Source organism: Rhea pennata, chromosome 1 (assembly GCF_028389875.1).
Source record: "Rhea pennata isolate bPtePen1 chromosome 1, bPtePen1.pri, whole genome shotgun sequence".
In the NCBI taxonomy this organism is placed as follows: domain Eukaryota; kingdom Metazoa; phylum Chordata; class Aves; order Rheiformes; family Rheidae; genus Rhea; species Rhea pennata.
In genome coordinates this window covers 44,081,436-44,103,299 of record NC_084663.1, presented here as the reverse complement: position 1 = coordinate 44,103,299, position 21,864 = coordinate 44,081,436, and the positions used below count along the sequence as shown (strand labels likewise).

General features: G+C 36.0%; 1 protein-coding gene across 1 annotated transcript in view; it reads right to left on the bottom strand.

Annotated features, from left to right (window-relative positions):
- Positions 1 to 21,864, bottom strand: part of PTPRQ (protein tyrosine phosphatase receptor type Q) — a 109,308-nt gene that overhangs the window by 19,018 nt on the left and 68,426 nt on the right. Inside the window, exons 28-35 of the mRNA XM_062595113.1 lie at positions 19,324 to 19,510; positions 16,616 to 16,860; positions 15,937 to 16,003; positions 15,445 to 15,603; positions 13,941 to 14,163; positions 13,417 to 13,490; positions 8,695 to 8,794; positions 7,680 to 7,808 (exon numbers count right to left, since the gene is read on the bottom strand). Coding sequence (XP_062451097.1) covers positions 7,680 to 7,808; positions 8,695 to 8,794; positions 13,417 to 13,490; positions 13,941 to 14,163; positions 15,445 to 15,603; positions 15,937 to 16,003; positions 16,616 to 16,860; positions 19,324 to 19,510 — 1,184 coding nt within the window. The remainder of the gene's footprint in view (positions 1 to 7,679; positions 7,809 to 8,694; positions 8,795 to 13,416; positions 13,491 to 13,940; positions 14,164 to 15,444; positions 15,604 to 15,936; positions 16,004 to 16,615; positions 16,861 to 19,323; positions 19,511 to 21,864) is intronic.

Below are 21,864 nucleotides of genomic sequence, written 5' to 3'. Positions count from 1 at the left end.
AGATATGGTAGCAACAGTTTCTATGATTCTCTTCAGATCATTTTACAATGTTCTGGGCTCATATGGGTGGGGGAAATCCACACCTCCAGCACATTGCTTAATGTACATTGACACACTTCATTAAACTCTACGCACCCAGTGTCATTCTGTAAGGGCAATTTCAGAGTAATCAGGACGGGTTTCAGCTGACTGAATGCTGACACCTATATCTGAGCTAGGCACTCTAGATTCCTTTTATAATCAATGAAGAGAAATAGATATGATTTCATCTCATCTCAAGCGGATATCTAAAATAAGTCACAGATGAATCATGCCATTAATGTGACTATTTGCGTCCAGTGAGTCTAGGATGACTTGCTGAATTTCATGGGCATGAAGCTGGGTGAGATAAATTTTGTTTTCAGTGCTCACTCTAGGTAGCATGGCTGAAGACTTGGGTTCCAAATGACCCTGTATTCCAGGGCATCCAGTAATTCTGGAAAAATCCAGAAACCTATTTAGCACATACAGCTTGTGGTTGCTTAGGACATTTTTAAAATTAATGCTGGAGGCTTTACAGAAGCCAAACAGCTATGGCCAAGATTGTAAAAATGAGTGCCTATTTTTATCTCAATCTTCACAATGCTGGCCTAATTTTGTTATGTTTCTGGTCCGTAATGATTTTGAAAATTGTGCTACACATTAGATTTTTAACCTGATCCCACAGCAGGTTTCATGAGGATATGCAACCTAAGCTCCATTTGTGGGCAACTTTCAGACTGCCTTGGAACATGGTCATTAACATCATCTCTGAACCCTTCCCCAGAATGTCTCAACATTACGGATTTAGAAGCCCAATTTCAGGCCCTCAGTCTCACTGAGCTTGTCTAAAGATCAAGACAAAAAGTTTGAAATAATACATTTTAAAAGATTAAAAGATAACTTGTTCCTTCAGAAAAGTTCTAAGTATACCTTTTGCATGTATTTCTCCAAAAATTACACACTGTTACAAACTATGTTACAGAAACTATTCTATAGTACAAATATAAACATTACTACTGCCATAATTTTCGTAGGAAAGACAATAATTTGCTTTAAAAACACTTGGTTTTATGAAATTATTAATAAACAGTTAAAATACACACTAGAGAATAAAATGTGATCAATACAATTTTTGAACAATTCATTATTAAGCAGCAGAGAAGTTAATTTCAAAGCTACTAAAGATGCCTTTGTGGTACTTTGTTACGATAATTTTCTTCAAATAAAGTGAACTGGCTAAAAAAGACTTGGGTTAGTCTCACTAAAGTAAAAAAAAAACGTTTAAGAATTCACAAAAAATGGCTCATAGTCAAAATGTTCACTCAGACAACTGAAGGAGAGCTTTAGACTGAAAAAGAAAATAAGGAGAAAATAAAAAGCCAAAGCATGCAACTCGCTATTAATGGAGAATATTTAGAAATTTAGATAGTGGTTCTTGTATCACTTATGTTGATTGTGTTAGCTGGCAGATAAAACTATCTTCTAGTAACACTGGCAACATTAAAGAGCTAAAGTTTTCTCAAGGAGAAAATATTCTAATCAACTGTACTGAGCACAAATACATTTGCCTTTGAGCAGAAAATATTATTTTCACTAGGACTTTTTCAGGACACTTTTAATCAGGCACTGCAAAGAAAAAAACATTTGTTTTTCCTTATAATTAGCCTATTTCACCATAACAATGAAAGTCATCTCCTATTTAACCTCCTAGTAATTTTGGGGATACTGTTGGTTTTAATCCTCTGGAACTGACAGCAATTAGGGCTTACTGCACTGGGGTTCAGTCATTAGGGAATAAAAATTACATATACACTGCACATAAGCAACCTGACTATGCCATATAGTGTTTCAGTGCTGACGATACACGGATCCAACAGTGAAGAACTTGGAGACAATCAGCACCATTAATGCAAACTTACAGTAATATTTCCATTTTCACTTTCATTCAAAGCAGGGAAATGAAGGGCTGAAAAAGTACAAAATGAACTAAACAGTCCTAAACATTAGGGCTTTCTAGTGCATTTTCAATATTACTACGAAATAACTTCTTTTTAAGACATAATCTTACACTACCTTTCACAAGCACTGAATGCTTTTAAAAAAATAAGGCACCTACAGTTTGAGACTTCAATTTATATATGGATAACTAAATGAAGAACTTCATTTTTAGAGCTACTGAATTCTCACACTTCTGTTGGTAGCAACTGCATATTACAGTGGCTTGGCAGCTTAGAAAATAAGAATTTAATCTAAATGCTTACATATGAGTTAATGCCTAACGAAGACTATGGCAAAGATGTTGGCTGTGTTGTATAACTCACTACTGGCTTATAAAAGACAGCTATGCTCAACATCAGCATCAGGCTTCAAAAATGAGCCTATTTTTCTCAGTATCTTGCAAATGAAATACGTAGCAATAATCTTATAGTATTTCATTAATGAACAAATGCTGGTCCACCAGTAATATTTTTTCTCCACATTTGCCAGTCTTCTGTATAAAACATAAAGATATAGATATCACTGTATCTTGATGAACACAGTTTAAAATCAAACTATGAGTTACAAATTTCCCTATTTCAAATGGACAGTTCAAGATTCCCATTTGTTCTGACTTTGGAACCAGGAAAGAAAAACATTCCCTAAGATAAAGAATGCTTTATTGCTTTAAATCTGATTTTCTTTTTAAACAGTGTATTGTTTCATGTGTGGGATTTTTTTTGAAGTCTATCAAAAATCTGAATTCCACTCAGATTACTTATGATAGAGCTAGAAAGAAGCCATTTATTTGTGTTGGCAGTGGTAACTGAAGACCATATTGTCACACAGACTCAGCTTTCTCTCTGGGTCAATCATCTGAAATCCACAGGGAATTAAAACTTCTTCCAAATGGAAAGCAACAGAAATGAGTATCTAGGCAAAAGGCTTAACTCATAAGCACCATTGACACTTCCTAGGAACAAGGGAGGAACTAATTTTTAGCAAGTTAATTGAAAGCAATATGGAGCTTAACCCTTCCTGAATGTTCAAGGGCCATGGAAAGAGAACACACGTTCATTTCTTCCATTGCACCAGGACACTTACAGGCTCAAGCCTTGTGCTCCTGGGATACAAAGCTCAGGGAGTCTGTTAGTGATAGCTGACTACTGAAGGGAAACTTGTTGAAGAAAAAGGTAAGGAAAGAGCCATGTAGGCTCGCCGAGGTAAAGTAACGTGTGCCAAAGTTTTGTCTCCAGCACAGACACCTAATGAATGTAGAATATATTGGAAAAGTGAGGGTAGACAATAATTTTATGTACAATATTTTTTTCCATAAAGACCTCTAAATGTCTGGAACTTGCAAGGGTTACAGGATTAAGGAATATTTCTTCTAAATCTGTTTTCTTGACTTGCCTCACAAACTGTCTTAAGGGGAATGAAACAAAAGCCTCAGGGCATCCACTACAAGGTGTAGTGGATTCATTGTTTTCTGAGGACAAGTTTTAAGAAACAGGGACTTAGATGGCTTTATCCTTGCAGCAGAAACCGCTGTGAAAATAGGGAGTCATGTAAGATCTCTGCTGGGTGAACATTTGGAACAAGCAGGAATGATTTGTCACTAACCACGTAGGCCTTGAAAATTTATTGACAGAATCCATTCACAGTAGATGTGAATGTAGCCTGTCTTGAACAGTGGGCTGGTGAACTGGACAGTTACAAAAAAAAAAAAAAAAAAAAAATGATGAGAGGCCCCAGTATATGCATTAGTTAGTGTGCTTAGTGAACTGATGTTTAATCCAGTCAAGACCGATAGGCTGTATGTTTAAAACAGTTTTATTTTTTATATTATTGCCTGTCTCATATCATCCCCATCATCATGGAGGCCAATGTATTTCCTAAACATTCAAAGTCTTTATTTTAGATTCATAAAGCAGATCTCATTTTCCACTGAATTTGGTAGAACATAAATCCCTGAATGCTTCCAGAAGCTGTCTCATTAATTATTTGCCTCACAAAAGCTTTATGGGAGATGGCATATGTGAATCAGCCAGTATTAGTTATCTTCAGAGATTGACATTTTTCAAGTAATTTTTTTTCCTGATGACCATTCTTTCTAAAATTATTCCAGGGACTGTGATTTGCCATTAGTTTCCTGATTTTAAAAAATATTGTCTCCAAAAAAGTTTCAAAATTGGCAAAAATGGGATGTTTGGTATTTTTTATTTTGTTATTTTTTTCTATTTAAACCAACTTTCCATTTAGTCGTGAAACCTAATTACTACTAAAGAAACAGTTATAGAACTGTATGAAATAAAATGTTTCAATTTAAATATATTAAATGTCTACTGAGTTCGGGTTCATTAAAATTTTCAACCTTTTGAAATTTTGATGTGTTGAGAATGAAAAAAAAAACTATTTCTGTAGTCTTATTCTTACAGAACAGGAAAACGTTTTTCTACCCTTTTCCATTATGTGGTACCAGCAGTACAAAGTTTCTGAGAGTATGAGCCCAGATCATAGGGCATGATCTCCTAAATATGAGAGAATGTTTGGGTAATAGAGCAAAAGACAGTCAAGAAAGATCTGAAGGAATAGATCAGAGTATCTTGGTTCTGTGGATGAACTGTGTCAGCCTCAGGTCCATGCCTTTACTGATTTATAGTAGCTAAAATGATATATAATATACCAGCTGAGAAATGGCAAAACATTTGGTTTCCAAAGCATCTCCTTCAAATGAGCTCTGAATGGGATGATCAGTAGATTCAGAAAATACCTATACCTAAGATTTCAACACAAATTCTCCATTACCCCTTCAGGATAGAAAACATGTTTAGTTGGACAATTAAAATAATTTCAGTTCATTAAGTTCTGATCAAATATTACAAACAAGGTAGCCTGTAAAGGGAATATGTCTATCTATTTTTTTCTGATAAACTTACGAGATGCCGTTAATTGAAACTGGCATACTGCACCCCAGGAAGCTTTTCAAATACAGCTAAGACAGCTGACTAACTGCAGCCAACTCATGAAGGATAAGAAAAACGCATGACCTGAAACTGATTTACTTCTGGGCAGCTATCCCCTGAATGCAACAGGTACAAAGTTCTTTTACGGTGTAATTGTGGAAGCCTGCAAACAAGTAGCAAAAATACTTTATACACTGGAGTTTGCAGTAAACTGCCATGATGGAGTTTGCAGCAAACTGCCATCCTTCTACCACCTTCTTGATACTCCTCACTATCAGGAAGGATTTACCTATACAAAAGACAGCATTAGAATTTCTTAAAATCTCTTTTTTGGCAATAAGCTACAGATGTTACAAGAACAGAATGTTACACTTACCGAAACATTCTTTAAAACTTAAAAAACCCTAATAAACTCAAAAGCTTTCAGCAGAGCAAAGTTATCCTGTCCTTTCATTACTATACCTAAATTATCTAGTTGTTGATTGATTTCTAATAGAAAAGATGACATAAAAGCTCTCATTTAGTGCCCACACTTCAAAATTCCACAGTTTGTCATAATGTCCAATGAAGGACCTGAGCAAGGATCCTACTGTAGCTCCAGTGTAGCTATTGTTTGAAAAAATAATACCCCCAAGTTTAGCAGCTGCATCCTACAACTTACAAGAATGGCCTAAGACCACAGTCGTTGCTGGTAGCTGTAGCTGGAATGGAAGAACGAAAGAGAGAAGAATACAGATGGAAGGAATGGCAAACTGCAAGCTGATTCACTAAAATAAGGGCTGATGTAACTAAAACTGCTGAAGCACTGTTCAGTAAAGACTTTGCTGTGCATAAATCACATAATGAAGTGCACATAAGTATGAAATACTGTATTTTGTAATTATCCTGTAGAGCTTCAGGCTGTACAAATCCAAACTGCACATGATTTAGAAAGGGAAGTTGCAGAATGGTACTCTTCAAACTGATACAGGATTTGAACACCTGGGCATGTTGCTGAGATTGTAATGGCATAAGTACAAAATAGCTGTAGCATATTGAGTACAAAAGGCAGTTGAGAAAAAAGAGAACTTCTCTTGAATGTATACATTCTAACCCCCAAAGGAAAGTATACAGCATGTTTCTTTTGTCTCATTCGCATTATATTTGCTTCAACGATAAAGTATATACCAGATTTATATTATCATAATTTGTTATAATTTCCATGCAAAAATTGCTCTAACTTTTTTTAACACAGTTGTGGAACTGCCGTACTTTAACACTAGGGACTTAAACAGGATATCATGATGACAAATACTACTGTTTGTTTGTCATCAGTATAGCTGCAAAGCTTGGTATTTCATTTCAGTTAACTGTACCATTCAATATAGCATGGCAGCACACAGGTTAAGAGAGCAGAATGGAAAACACACCATGTTGCTTCAATAATACAAAAACTTACTGGATGACAAATATCTCCTTGCGTCTAAAGAAAAATGAAGAGTATCTGGAAGTAAAACCCATTAACACTTTAGTATATCAACAAAATTAGTACTAATATTACTCAGCTACAGTTTGGAAACAACACCATTTTGAAGATCCATCAAGATCATTTATGTGAGTTACAGTTATCATGATACAACGGCATAGTTCTGCCTCCAGAGAACATATTCCATTATTATTAGCAGGTACTAAACAATGTTATCTGAATGACATGTGACCCACACAGAACATACCACATCCATTATGTCAATGATTTCCAGACGATTCATAGTATGTTTTCTCATCTGTTACAAGCAGCCATTCCTGTGTGCACTATTTTGGACAGGTTTATACATGCAATCAGCTTACTCTGTGCCACACACATAGACATATACACACTCAAACCAAACAGGTCAATAGCTAAAACCTTTCATCTTCCAGCTATTCCTAGTCTGTAACAGTAGGATGCCTGACTGCTGGGGCAAGACTATTTTAGGCTTCTCATCTTTAAGGAGATTGCCTACCACAGTGTTTCATCTGTGACACAGCAGGGAAAATACAGCTAGGTAAAGAATGTTCATCCAATGTTTCTAACTCCGCTGGATGTCATATATTGTTTAGAATCATGATTACATTTTTTTAGTGAATAACATCCATATTTATGGAGGTCATAGCATAAGCTGTTTTCCTTCTGATAAATATCAGTGACAAGATTTTCCATCACACAGAAAATATGAATAGCCTCGACTTGCTACATACTGTTTCAAGGTGTGGATGTCAAGAAAGCCAGTGTGCTGAGCTCCACAGAAGCCCAGCTGCTATGCAAATTCCTTTGTGAAAAAACACTTTCTAAATGTCAACTAAACAATGATAGATTTGTGGTTGAATTAGCTAACAGGCACTTCTGAGGTGCCTGACTTTCAAAATGCTTACGTGGCTTTGCAGTTTACACAAAACACTGTATCAAGAAAACTTAGAAATTTTGCATGTTTAAAAAAATGTAGCCTTTTTTCTCCACCACAATTAAACAGTGATTTGCACTTAGATCTTTATCTTGTTGTAAAAAGAGCTGAAGATTAAGTGATTTTCTAAAAGCTAGTGAGAAGTGTCTTGAGGATCGAGGTCATTCTTTGAAAGAGGATCTCAGTGACCTGTGTCAATAAGAACACCACAAACACTTCCAAACAAGCAAAGGTCAGAAATGGGTCATGGCTACAGCCCCTTTGGACTACTGTTTTGCCTAAGGAGTATGCTTACCGTGTAAATCTCTCATCCTTCAGCTCCAGGTCGGCCACTGTGATCAACTGATCCAGTTTGAACTTAGTGTCAATAATTTCAGCATCTCGTGGGGAGTATGTGCCCCCCTCTTTTTGCTTTTGCCGAATTCTAAAGTGAAAATTATAGTAAAAAATAAATATGCAAAAGATTTATTATGGACACATACATCAGTATTTTGATTACATAGTCTAAAATTGAAAAACGGTTGCCAGAAATCCTTGTCTGGCCTTTATTCTACTCTCACTTCCAATGGTGTAATTTAGTGAAATCCAGCAGTTTCTTTATCTAAAAGTCACATGAAAAGAATCTAGTCTATATAGTCTATATATATATAGTATATATAGTCTATATATTTTTTCGGTTTTCCTACATAAATTCTTTGGCAATGATCCTTAATGATCCAGCTGATTAAGAACAGAACTTTTGGTGAAGGAGCGAAGTAACATCACTTATCCAACACCCAGTCTGCTTCTGTAAATGGGCACATATTCACAATTTGAATTAGAGGCCAATTCTCTTTCACATGCATGACTACATGTACTAATGTAGTAATACTACATGTACATGTAAGTAAATACTACAAGTATTTACTTGCTAATTTAGTAGTATGACAGAATACAGAATTTATGGTATTGACTTCATATCAAGGTACCTATTCCTCTCAAAGGTGATAGCAAATAGGGTTAGCTATCCAGCTAACTTTAGCCAACTAAGACTAATCTGTATGCTCATCTCAAGTCAACAGAAGGGTACATCTGAAAGGCTAAGATAGGTTTCTGTTCTGTTTCACCTTCTAGAGAAGCCTGTATTTCTTGTTAATCTATGGAGATTAGCCTCACTAAAGTTAGCCTTTGTGAGTCCATCCCTGAGCTTCTACGTAAATAAAAAGGACAATAGATTTTGGCTGGTTCCATCTATAAGACTGTTTCATCTCTTCATTAATACATTTTTGAGTGTTTGCAAACAAGGTACAGCAAGGATACCTAAATCTCACCTTGCAAAAGCATAGATCGCAGCCACCAGAAGGACAACTGATAGTATACACAAAGTAACTGCAAGTGTAACTTCCACAGCTCTTTCTGACCGCCCTTCACCTGCAACAGAAAGTGGGTAAGACTAGGCCCAGAAATCTAATACTTAATAGCTTCATTGTCATGTTTACATCTCTTAAGTGGGAGGAATCAGATGGAGATAAGAGAGACAGACACTATCCTCTCAATACAACTGCATTATAAGAGTGTAAGAGCTGCTCAAAAAGAACAAAACAAAACCAGGAACAATATATTTAAAGGTTCCTAAGCATTTTATCTATGTAATTTATAATAATGCTAATAAAATATTTCTAAGGCTATACATGCAGCTGTTCACTGGTGCTTTTCTGGTTTATCTATGCTAAACAAATTAAGGTAGGTTTACACTGCAGTAACATCAGTCTGAGATTATATAAAAGTAGCATGAGCTGAGCTCCTGCTCAGCCTCAGTGTAAGCTGGAAAAGTTTGGAGTGGAAAAGATGGAAAAATTGGAAACGAGTCACAACTAAAATGCTGCTTCAGTGCACAGGTTCACAGCCGTCATTCACAGACAGAAATAGAAGATGATAATGACTGGAGATCTTTTCCTCAAAGTGCTGGAGGAACCCATATAATAACCCACTCTGAACTGTCTAGGTTAATCTGCCTCACTGCCTCATCACCAATCATGCCCTTTATTCGAGTGGGAACTGATGATACTGTCAGAAATAACCATTAGCAGGTCAAAAGTTATCATTAAAGCCTTTATGATAAAAAGTAAAGGCTTCTAATCAGTCCTTACAGTAATCAAGGAGGATCAAGACTCATCTAGAGATAGATAATCCATTTAGATTAGTAGTTCTTGTCCAACAGACTCATTTGCTGCTGTATTTCTGAGACTCATTTAATTTTCTATCCCTCCTGGTAATCCTGTCCCTTTTTCCTTAGCTATGTGGTGAAAACAAGAATAGGAAGGGATTACTACTGCTGGTATTCTTCACTTATGCTGGTATTCTTCATATACACTTTTTGATCTAGTGTAGAAAATTTAGTCTCTGTTTGGCCTCCAGGGAGGCCAGAAAAAATATGCTCTTTTCCTGCCATTTCAAAATGAGATTTCCCTACTCAAAGGAGAAAATCTCTCAAAAGGCCCTGATTTCTGGATCAGAGAGTATGCTGCAGATGATATGGACTGCGTGTACATTTAAGGACATGATGACAATTCAAAATGATCCTGATTTAGCTAAAGAATTGGTCTTAAAACAATACAGTATGATTTTTTAAGGTGAAATGCCTGGCTCTATGTATAAGCAGGAATAATCAGCTACACAAACATATGCTAGTGAACAGTAGTAAGTTAGATAGCAATTTATCAGAAGATGTGAGATTCTTGTAGACCATAAACAATGTAAATGAACAATATGATGCATGAAATGACGAACATAATCTTGTGATAAAGAAAACTAAGTATATTTTCTAAAAGACCTGACATAATCCTTCCACTCTGTTCAGTATTCATGTAAAGCCTCAGGTGCAGCATACATAGAAAGCCTCAGCTGCAACACTAGACGCTACAACATAAGAACAATTTAAGCTGGAGGAAGACAACAGAGAAGAAAAGTAGGTATTTAAAATGCTCTTGCGAAAGGAAAATGAATTAAAAGTTCCGTGACACCCACTGATCTCTCTGGTAATGTACAAGTGTTAATCACATGTAAAAAGAATAGGAAAATTTTCAGAGGAACTTCTAAAACAGTTCTATTTATGTTGCATTAAACAGTGAAGTAAATGTTAAATCCTACAGTTAAGATCAGTCCAAACATTACCATGTTATCAAATAAACCAGAGCTGACCCACCAAGAATAAAGAAACATATTTTCTCCTACTTCTTTGCAACTGTGAGGTACTACATGTCTGCAGGTATGATCAAGAGTGAGGGGAAGGAAACAAACAGAGGAATTAGCATACAGAGTAGGAAAAAAAATGTATTATAAAATCAGTATGCAGTAGTGACATCATGCTGTATACTTCCAAGCAGCTGCAACTCAATACATGATGATAAAAAATTGTAATAATATGATATCATAAGGTAGACATCTGTACATAAGACAGTGTCTTATGGATACCCCATTTTGATATTTTCTGATAGACTTTATATTCCACATGAAGAAAGATCACACTTACACTGTACTACTAGGCTCCTCACAATGATTTGCTGAACTAGCTATCGGAGTTAATGACAAAGATTTTAAGCTGCCTTGTATGTACTGCAATTTTAAACAGGGTTTCTTACCACATCTTAATAATGTCATGGAAAAATCCTGACCTTTCTTTGTAGTATGGACATTATTTTTGCAATGTCAGTTATGAAGTATAAGGAAAAAACCCACTTCTCCAGCTTAAGAGGAGAGTGTGGTACTCAAAGAATGGCTGAGTGGGTAGGTCATATTAAAATGTATTCTTTACTATATTTAAAAAATCATTATTGAAGTTGCATATGCTATTGAGCTTCTTCTTCACTGTTCCTCCCCAGCAAAATTCCTATTGCTTAACAAGAGCATCAGATTGCTGTCAATTACAGACAACTCTCTTACCGCGTTTCCATGCTTTTTCTGTTTCAAGTATATTTAACAAATAACACTGAATTGCACAGATACAAGGTAAGCTTCCCGGTTTTCCAGATCAAAGGTCTACCTATTCTATAGTTGGATTACCGAAAAAAAAAGGAAGTTCTTTGAACCATGATTAATGCCTTTGCCAAAACTCAAATCAGTGTTTTATTTACTAAAATGAAAATGTCATTTTGGAAAAGCACAAATTTAGATGATAATTACAAAAGAGGATCACTGATTTATAATTAAGCTATAATTCTGATTTCAGGCAGCACAAATTTATTCTAAAAACATATGGTTGTTACAAGAATTGAATCCATTGGTCACAGAAATATCTAACAGCTATTGATCTTTCCAGTTATCCTTTCCAGGTTGTACTTCTAGAGCAAGTTCAAAGTTCATATAACCCAAGTACGATCTATAAAGGAACCACTCGGATAAGGTTCCTCAAGTTATGTTTCTCAAGATAAAATGTTTCCTAAAGAATCTGACTTCCTTCATTCGCCTAACATGACACTGATAATGGCATTGCAAGCGCTGTATCTTCAAGGCCCCTCAATTGTATCACTAGAAATCACTCGTATCAATCTGCATCAATAGAGATATATAAGCAAGATATTAATTTCACAACAATATTGTAAGAAAGCATAGAAGGAACTTTTAATTACTTGTCTCATGTATATTTTATTTCTTGTTGGATAGACTCTGAGATTTAGAAGTTAAGGCCAGAAAAGAGCTTGCTGTAAAGTCCATTTTAAGAGTGCTTTATGACAAAACATTAGCACAGACGGCACTGAAATCAGTAAGAGAATCAGGATCCCTGGATATCTGAGGAATTTATCATGGCTATTTTTTTCCACTTATGATTTGTTCAGCATACAGACAGATCTTCCTTCTTTGTGATCTACACCAGAGGATCATGTGTCACAAGTTTTCCGTAACAGTACAGAAGTGCATGAATTATAGTATCTGCCTGTCACAAATTTCTTCTTTAGTTTTGATGATTTAAGTCTTTCAGGAGTTTGCTGTTAAAAAGGTGCACAGAGGACTGGATAAAGTCAGAGTCATTTCAGGTATAGTTATTTTCCCTGATGCATCAAGCTATTTGTTTGACTGGTTTAGAGTATCCAAACTTTTAAAGACAGCTTTTTTGTTGCTTTTTCCAAAACATTCAGAGTATTCAGGTTGTGAGTTAGTATTTCACGATTTTCAGTATAAGATCATGTAACAGATTTCTAAGATGGGTTAGATGAATAAGGGAGCTCATATCACAGAAGGTAAGTGCCAATGGAAAAATATGTGCTCAGGAAAATTTTTCTACATATTCACTCAGTTGTCTGAGGTCTCTTTTCAGAAAGTCAGGGATAATGCTTAGCTAAGTAAGTGTTGGCTTACCAATATATTAAAAGAACTTACAGATTTTACTGGGATCTGCTTACAGAATCTTCATTCCCACTTTTGGGGGTAGATCAACACTGTAATGGAAGAACTTATGCTAGGTTTGAGACTCTATAACAATTGCCCTGTTGACCAGTAACATCAGAACCAGTTAGGTTCTATTAGACAGTATTAACTTAAAATGAACTTTGTCTGTAGCTAAAGGATTAAGTGCTTTCATGTTTGTTTGAACCTGAAGGGCCACAGGGTCATGTCCTCAGACAAGCTGCCAGCAGAAGGAATGATCTGCAACTGAGAGGTTTTCTACATGAGGTTCACCGGGATAACCAGTACATCCAACAGAGAGGGAAACTGTGCAACCAGTATAGCTTCTGACAGTTCACCCAGTCAAGATGAGCTGTCTTGGCAAAATGGTATTTTCATTGGTATAACTGAGTCTCTGCTAATGAATGTTGTCAATATTGTGCTCTCATTTAACAGGCCAGGCTGACATAAGACCCCTTGACACCTTCTAACTAAAGGACACAAAGCGGAATATATAGATTTCCTCATCAGGCACCAACTCTTCTGGTTAAGCTAGGTCCAACAAAATTAGAGATTATTTACTTCAAGGAAACCAGTCCAAAAAAGGAAAATGGAATTGAACAGATTCTTTGCAAACACAGAAATATTTTAACAAATGACACTCTCCTTACCTAAGGTTTTGACAGGGTCAGAATAGTCAGAATCTGTAAACTGCCCTTTAACATTAGTTGCTCTGAACTTAAATCTGTAAAATAAAACCAAGAAAACTAATGAAACAAAAGTTTATGCGTATTTTTTTAAGTAGTAGTTCATTTAGAAACTAGACATTATTTTTCAGTTTCAGCAAAATATAACCCGGAATCATTATCCACCTACAAAACTGACATTATGACTTACAACAAGGACTCAGTGTCACTATGTTAAATGTATAATCAAACTATATAAAATGGTAACTTCTTTTGAATTTGGGCTTGTTTAATTTAGTGATGAAGTAAGATCTTTTTGTTACTTGAATCATTACAAAAAATGTGGTCTCCCATATTTACATTTCAGTCAAAAAAATTAGAATTAAGAAATTCAAATATCATCTCAAGCTCCATCTTTTCCTAATTGAATTACATTTCTTATCTGTATAAATATATATTTCACTTAAATCTTTATTTTGGACAAACACAGAGACAAATAATGGACTCACAGGTACTGCTTTCTCGGTTTCAGTGGGCCATTGCATATTTTCTCTTGACTGCCTGGTATCATACATGTAGTATCGGCACCTATGACATATATCTCTTCTTTACCACTCAGACCTTCCTTTCCTTCTATACAGGGTGGGTTTGGAAAACCTTCATTTGTAAAATATGGCCTTGGTCTGTTGAAGTAGGCATCATACCATTTAGTAACATTCCCATCATGCTGAGCTATTGTCAAGAAAAGAAACAATCAGAAATAATTTACACTTTAAACAAATTGGAATTAAAGAAGGCAAATAGAGAAATAATTTTTTAAGGGTTTAGTAAGCTATAAGTGCCATTCACACAACTAAGGCTATATCTGCATTTTGTACTGAAACCCAAATTTCCTCTGTCCTCACTACCTTTATTTTGCTAGCTCAGAGTATGTTAACTGAATCACAAGTAGGAAATTTCAGGGATAAAGTCTGTCTCAAACATGAGTTCTGTCTGTAGAAGGTAGCACTTGGGCAAGCTACTTAACTGTGAAACTGAGTGTGGCCAACGAAGACAGTAGAAAGTGTTTATCTAAAGACAGCAAAAATTGTTTCATAAACCAAATGACTAGCTTCTCAAAAGTGGTCACTACTCAGCAACTCTGGCAAGAGAAAAAGCTTCAACACACCGCTTAACATGGTATATGCATACCTATCAGTTCAAGAGAATCTTCAGAGCAGTAGCTACAGAGTAAATGTCTCCAGGATTAGTGCTAAGAAACATTCAGAAAAACTGTGAGCATCTATACCACTTAATGTGAGTATTTTACATCCATAGTTTGAAATTAAGCAGAACAAGGGAGTTAACTACCCGGAATTTAGGTAGTTAACTAATTAGGTAAAATAAGCCTGACTGTATGACGTCTGGTTGTGAAAGTCCCACTCACGTTGGTAGGCAATTACTCAAAGCAGTACCATGACACTGTTCATATAAGTAAATGTTCATCAGTCCCTAAAAGGGAATACACATTCCTGCCCGCAGCGTACAGAAGGGCTTTATATAAATGCCTCTGCCTCCGTTAGGAAGTAGAAATATCAGCTGCACGTGACTGAATTCTTTTACACTCAACACTAATAGCAACAGAAGAAAAATCCTGCAAAAAAGTTTTTTAAGATATATAATTACATTAATTATATTTCACAAATGCCAAATGTATTTATTTTTTCAAGGAAATAAGAAATAAAGAAAATACAATGATAACAACAGGGTCAGAATAATAATGTGCCTTCAAACAGCATGGACACCTTTGTTGGCAAGCATTTCCAGAATCCAGTACCTAGCCCACAGGTATTGTGGAAGCAGATACTTCTTTCTTAATACTGTTACCATAGCTAAAGTGATTTTCTTTGCCATTTTCTAACATGAAATTTCTAACACCCAATACAATTTGTAAAAAGAAAAAAATAAGCAAGGGAAAAAAAAAGAATTAAAAAGCTTAAAAATTAATTTTCAAGAAAACACAGAAAATTCTACCTCCAGCTTCCGCAACAAGAACTTGTATCTTCTTGATAGGACCATGATCATCACTATAATAACATATTGGCATTTTGATAGTAATAGTTGTAGCTGTGACAAGTAAGGCTCCAGTGGTATCATAAACTGGTGCTGGTTTCTTATTAGGCCGTGGTGGTTCTGTTTTTAAACAAAGATATGCCACAGAGTTTTGTTTTTAAATTTTTTTCATTACAAGTACTTTGTTCAGGTACAGAGCTGTATTATGCAAGAAAAATCATTATAGTATCATTCAGATATGAATAGCAAATGATCTGGGATATGCAGCAAAAATGAGCACTGCCATTCAAGGTTATTAATTATGGGCTCCCATTCCTAGGTTATGCAGTCTCTTAAGAAAGGACAAAGGCAAACAGATGTGTGCTTATGTGCTTATGTTCTACCTATGGGTAGAACAGCACTTTCTTCAGTGTTTATAGAAATCTCAGATAAAGAGCACCTTGTGAGAAATACCTTTGATGTCCATGGTTATTCTCAGTTGAATTTTTGGTCCTGCACCAGCACCATTAATTGCATACACCTTAAAAAAAAAATTAAATAAGTACTTGTACTAGCTGCAAGTTAGCCAAACCTGGATATATTTGAAGGGACAGCGAATGCTGAAACTCTCCTTTCATGATTCACACTTTGCTAGAACTTATCCCATATTTCTTTACAATCCTAAATATGATAATATTTTATCCTTTGCAATATAACTCTTACAAAAAGGGGAAAACCACTTATTTTTCCTTCCTTCATGTCCTAATCTCTGATTACTTGAAAGGACTACATGCAGATACTTCTAGTAGGCTCCCTCTACAGAAATGGACCCTTCAGCCAAGTCAACTGCACAATGCAAGCTCCAGAACCAAGACGCTGATGCAATTTTGCACCTATGATGATGTGCTTTACTTAAGTAAGTACTTAAACTGGTCAGCCAGCTTACACTGCTACCACTGGTGATGTCTTCTATCTCAGCTCACTCCAGCCTCTTCATTGTTCCCTTCTTTCTTCAGATTTCTCCCTCTTCATACCCTAGCTGAGATTCTTAGCATAAAAATCTAACATTTGGCCTAATTCTGCATTCCTAATTCAGATTAGTCTCTCACTGATACCAAACAAAAAAATCCAAAGAAAAAGTATCAGTTCTTACGCTGACATTATATGTATGTCCTCCTTTTAGCCCTTCTATCACAGCAGTGACTGACTGATCTGTTTTATCAATGACACTGAGGTTGTGGATCTGGATAGTGGCAGGGTTGTCTTCATTGTAGACCATAGCTTGATACACCTGAATATTCCCATTTGGTTCTGATGGAGGCACAAATGTTACTTGGAATTTTGTTACTTCATCTGGAATCTTCTGAAATGTTATGTTGTTAGGTGGGTCTTCAGGCACTGAAATAAACATTTTAATGATCTGCTTACATAACAGATTACTACTATTAGTATTGGAGTAATATCTGAAAGACTGTAAATTATTCTATTTGGAAATAAATATTAAATCTTTTTAAAATTTTTACTAAATCAATACTTCAAACATTTTCTCCTTATGTAAATATTTGTAAAACCACTAAAAAGCAAAATATATTTAGTGAAATACACACTATTCCTGATGATAGCATTTAATGCCACAAATATATACATATACAAAGCATCATGGATATTTGATTTTCATACATTAAGGAAAGATAAATGATAGTACAATTACTGCTTAGTATACCTCAACCTGAAACTAAACTAAATACATAGCTAAAGCGACTAACCTGCAATTAACCTGAATGTAGATGAGGCAATTGAAGCTTAGTCACAGTTGACAATTAGTTTGAATGAAACAAAACTTCAGTACCTTTTCAGAAAAGATTTTTTTTGCTTGCTTTAAAATCATAGAATCAGTAAGGTTGGAAGGGACCTCTGGAGATCATCTAGTCCAACCTCCCTGCTCAGCAGGGGCACCTAGAGCAGGTTAGACAGAGTTGAATCCAGGCGGGCCTCGAGTATCTCCAGAGAAGGAGACTCCACAACCTCTCTGGGCAACTTGTTCCAGTGCTCCGTCACTCTCACAGTGAAGAAATTCCCCCTCACGGTCAGGTGGAACTTCCTGTGCTTCGGTTTATGCCAATTGCCTCTATCTATTATGCTCATTGTCCTATCACATGGGACAACTGAGAAGAGTTTGGTCCTGTCCCCTTGACACCCTCCCTTCAGATATATATATGCATTGATAAGATCCCCCCTCAGGCTTCTCTTCCCCAGGCTGAAGAGGCCCAGCTCTCGCAGCCGTTCCTCATAGGGCAGATGCTCCAGCCCTCTGATCATCTTTGTAGCCCTACACTGGACTCTCTCCAGTAGCTCCATGCCTCTCTTGTAGTGGGGAGCGCAGAACTGGACACAGCACTCGAGATGAGGCCTCCCCAGGGCTGAGGAGAGGGGCAGGATCACCTGCCTCGACCTGCTGGCAAAATTCTTCCTAATGCACCCCAGGATACCATTGGCCTTCTTGGCCACAAGGGCACATTGCTGGCTCATGGTCAACTTGTCATCCACCAGCACTCCCAGGTCCTCTGCAGAGTTGCTCTCCAGAAGGTCAGCCCCCAGCTTGTACCAGTGCCTAGGGTTATTTTTCCCTAGGTGCAGGACTCTGCACTTGCCCTTGTTGAATCTCATGAGGTTCCTCTCCACCCAGCTCTCCAGCCTGTCCAGGTCTCTCTGCAGCACAGAGAATGGCAGCACAGCCCTCAGGTGTGTCAGCCACTCCTCCCAACTTGGTATCATCAGCAAACTTGCTGAGGAGACACTCTGCCCGTGTCAGGCAACGACACATCCAGGTCATTGATGAAAAAGTTGAACAGGATGGGACCCAGCACTGAGCCCTGGGGGATTCCACTAGCCACAGGCCTCCAACTGGACTCCACACCACAGATGACCACCCTCTGAGCTCTGCCTTTCAGCCAGTTCTCAATCCACCTCACTGTCCACTCGTCTAACCCACACTTAAATCCTCAGTGAATTAGTCAAAACCATCAAAGGTATTGCACACAGTGAAATCGGGAACTATGAATCTAAAGTTAGGACTATATTTTCCTGAGCAAATGTTATCAGGTATACTGTAATATAGTCTCTTGGCATTCTGATAGTAATTGGTGTAGCTGTGACAAGTAAGGCCTCACTGGTATCATAAACTATATGAGGTTCTTATACAGTGCCTCACATTCATCTCTCAAATTCTCTGAATAAGTTAAGAGCATGAGCAAGTTATGTCACTTTAATATTTGTTTCTTCCTCCAGTTTGTTTTGAGTCTCTGGAGTAATGGATCCTAATACAGATCCCTGCAGTTATTCACTATCAACCTACTTCCAAAGAGAATGCAAAAATTATGTCCACAAATTAGTAGAGGTTTATAAACATTATAACAGTAGAATTCATCTAGTCTAATTTTATGTTTAAAAATTTGGCATTGAGACTAAGGATGGTGTGAAGAGTTCTCAATAGTCTATTAAGGGAAACAGGCACCTGCAAAGGGGTGATTCATCTCTTCTTAAGACAGGCATCTTAGGTACCTATGCTAATATATGTAGGATCTCTCTCTTCATTGACTATAGAAGGAATATAGATGGCTGTATTCCATACATCAACATTTTAGACGGAATAAGTTAGGATCTCTGCACCATTAAAGGTAAATGTTAGTATTTATTACCACCATCACTTTTTTGCTGACAAACACCTTTTAAATATTAAAGAATTTATTGTGAGAATAAATCTGCATTAAAAGTGCACTGTGTGCTCAAAACTGTTATTTACTTGTCAATGAAAGAAAAACTTTAAAGTTTGATTCATGTTAAGTACAGAAAAACACAAACCTGCTTCAAAAGTGGAGACAATTACTGGAGGACTAGCCTTGCCTTCAATGGGTGCAGCATTAACATCTCCCGTAAAGGCAATGATGACCACTGAATACCTTGTAAATGCTTTTAAATCAGAAATTTCTAAGGCTTTACTATCATCATTTGTCTTCAGAAACTGAGCTTTATAATTGTCATTATCCACCTGTAAAATAAACAAATACAAAAACATTACAAGAGAACATTACAACAGCCAAGAACAGAATCTTATTATTTGAAAACGATCTGTAACTTGTCTTTTCTGCCTTTCCTATCCTTTTACATAAAAAGATACACAGTATGTCTCTACCTAACAAGACCAAAAAGCTTTACAAAGAAGTAAACTCCCATCTCATCCACTTTCTGTCTCTTTAGTATTTCACATAACATGGGATTAATGATATGAGATGTTTTCTGGGTGCTATCTTCCACCAAGCAATTAAGAACTAGAGACTAGGCCAGAGGAGCTGTAGTAAACTGAAATAGGAAATAATCTAGGCAGAGATCCAAAAGATCTGATATGTAGCAGCAAACGGTTTGAAGTACGAAATTGAAAAGAAAATTGAGTAGAAATTTCTAATGTTGATGTCACTGCAGAGACAGCAATTTCTCCTTGGATATATAAACAGCAGCACTATTTCTAAGACTGTAGGGAGAGAGTAATTATTTCAGTAGAAAAGCTGGAAAGCAGAAATAATTGAGGATCAATCTAGAAAAGAGGCAATGGTGGAAGACATAATAATAGCTTCAAAATGTAAAAAGGGATCTTCCTAAATTGAAGATAATCCATTGTTCATGTTGTTCATGCAAGTGCAAACAGAAACGATGATCTTTGCACCAAAACAGATTTGGATTAAACATGACAAATACCATAGCTACATAACTAAATACAGAATTAAAACTATACCTATAAGGTTAGGTAAAATCTGGAACAATCTACCTAGGGATGTTGAGGAATTTTCAGGACTGGACATTTTCAAGAACAGGCTAGAGAATCGTCTGACAGGAAGAGAGGTATACTTGTTTCTGTGTTAGAGCCAGGATATGGACCAGATGACTTCTTGAGATCCCTATCATTCTTACATCTCAAATAATCTGTAGTTCTGCAGAAAAATCTACAGAGTTGGCCTTTATATCCAATAAATCACTTCTGATGTTAGCTTAACAAAACAGAAAAAGGGAAAACAGGAGCTTTTCTAGGGTATGATCAAGTATCATTTTACAACACTGTTTTTATATCTGTTCCCACTACTTCAGTTAATGATGTTTTCATTATTGTTTCTTCAGTGTGTAATTTGAAAAGAGGATTAGGTATCTGTACAGTAGTTTTCCCACTGGATGAAATCTGTATTAAATGCAGCTGCTAAAACAGAATAGTTCAAACATACCTTGTATTTGACAGATATGCATCTATCCCCACTGAGAATTAACCTGAACTAACTTTCTGATGGACTAAACAGATACTCATTTCCTGTGATGGCCACCAAGAGCTGAAATACTTCTTCCTATCTGACTATCAAAAATAATGGCATGCAACTGCTAGAACATATTCATACAAATGCTAAAATAGGATCACAACACCACATCTTTAAATTAATTTATATTCTTCATAAAATTAATTTATATTCTTCATAAAGTTCTATGGTTCAGTTTCATCTCCCTTACTCATTTTCTGTAATATTTTATTTATGACTGCTCCTAATTATAGTAGGAAAGGAGACAAACTAAAATATGTCTTGGGGGAATAATAATGACAGAGTACTTTTCAGTTTTTATGATCTATGTAAATGTAAGAAATATCTCAGCAATTTAAACAGAACTCTAGTACATTCACTAATGGATACTAATTACTGTCATTTAAAAATAAAGATATGACAAAGTAGGAATCTGAAGTTATTCAGTTCTGTGAGCCTATTTTTATAAATCCTTAAAGAGACTCAGCTGAGAATGAAAATGAGTAAAGTTTTAAGTACAGAATGCTTGTGGAATTCAGAGTGTTCATACAAATCTTCCCATAGGAACAAAATATGCATTCAGATTTTCACTGCATAAAGATTGTGACAGTTTTACTGGCCTTTAAGTAGGAATATATTTGTTTACTAAGAATTTTCTACAGAACTGATGCCTATAGTTACTGAGCATTAGAAATACAACATATGATTACAAGGAATCCCTAAATGTAAAGGTAGATACTTGAAATATATTTGGGGAAAAAAAAAAAGAAACAACAAATGCGTAACAGCAACAACAAAGTCCTCTAAATAGAAAATTTAAAACAAGTTTTTAAGTTCATTTTGAATGCTTACAGGTTCATATAAAAATCAGTAATTCATCTTTAGGAATTTTATTATAACTTATATTAATAAGGTATTTGTAACTTGTTCATAGTGCAGAATCAGATGACATCCTGTTGATAACTTAGGAACTGCCAGACAGGGTAAACAGAAATTGCTTAAACAGAAATTGATGAAATATTGCACTCAGAAAACAAGCATTGAAAATTTTATTTGAAAGTTTTAT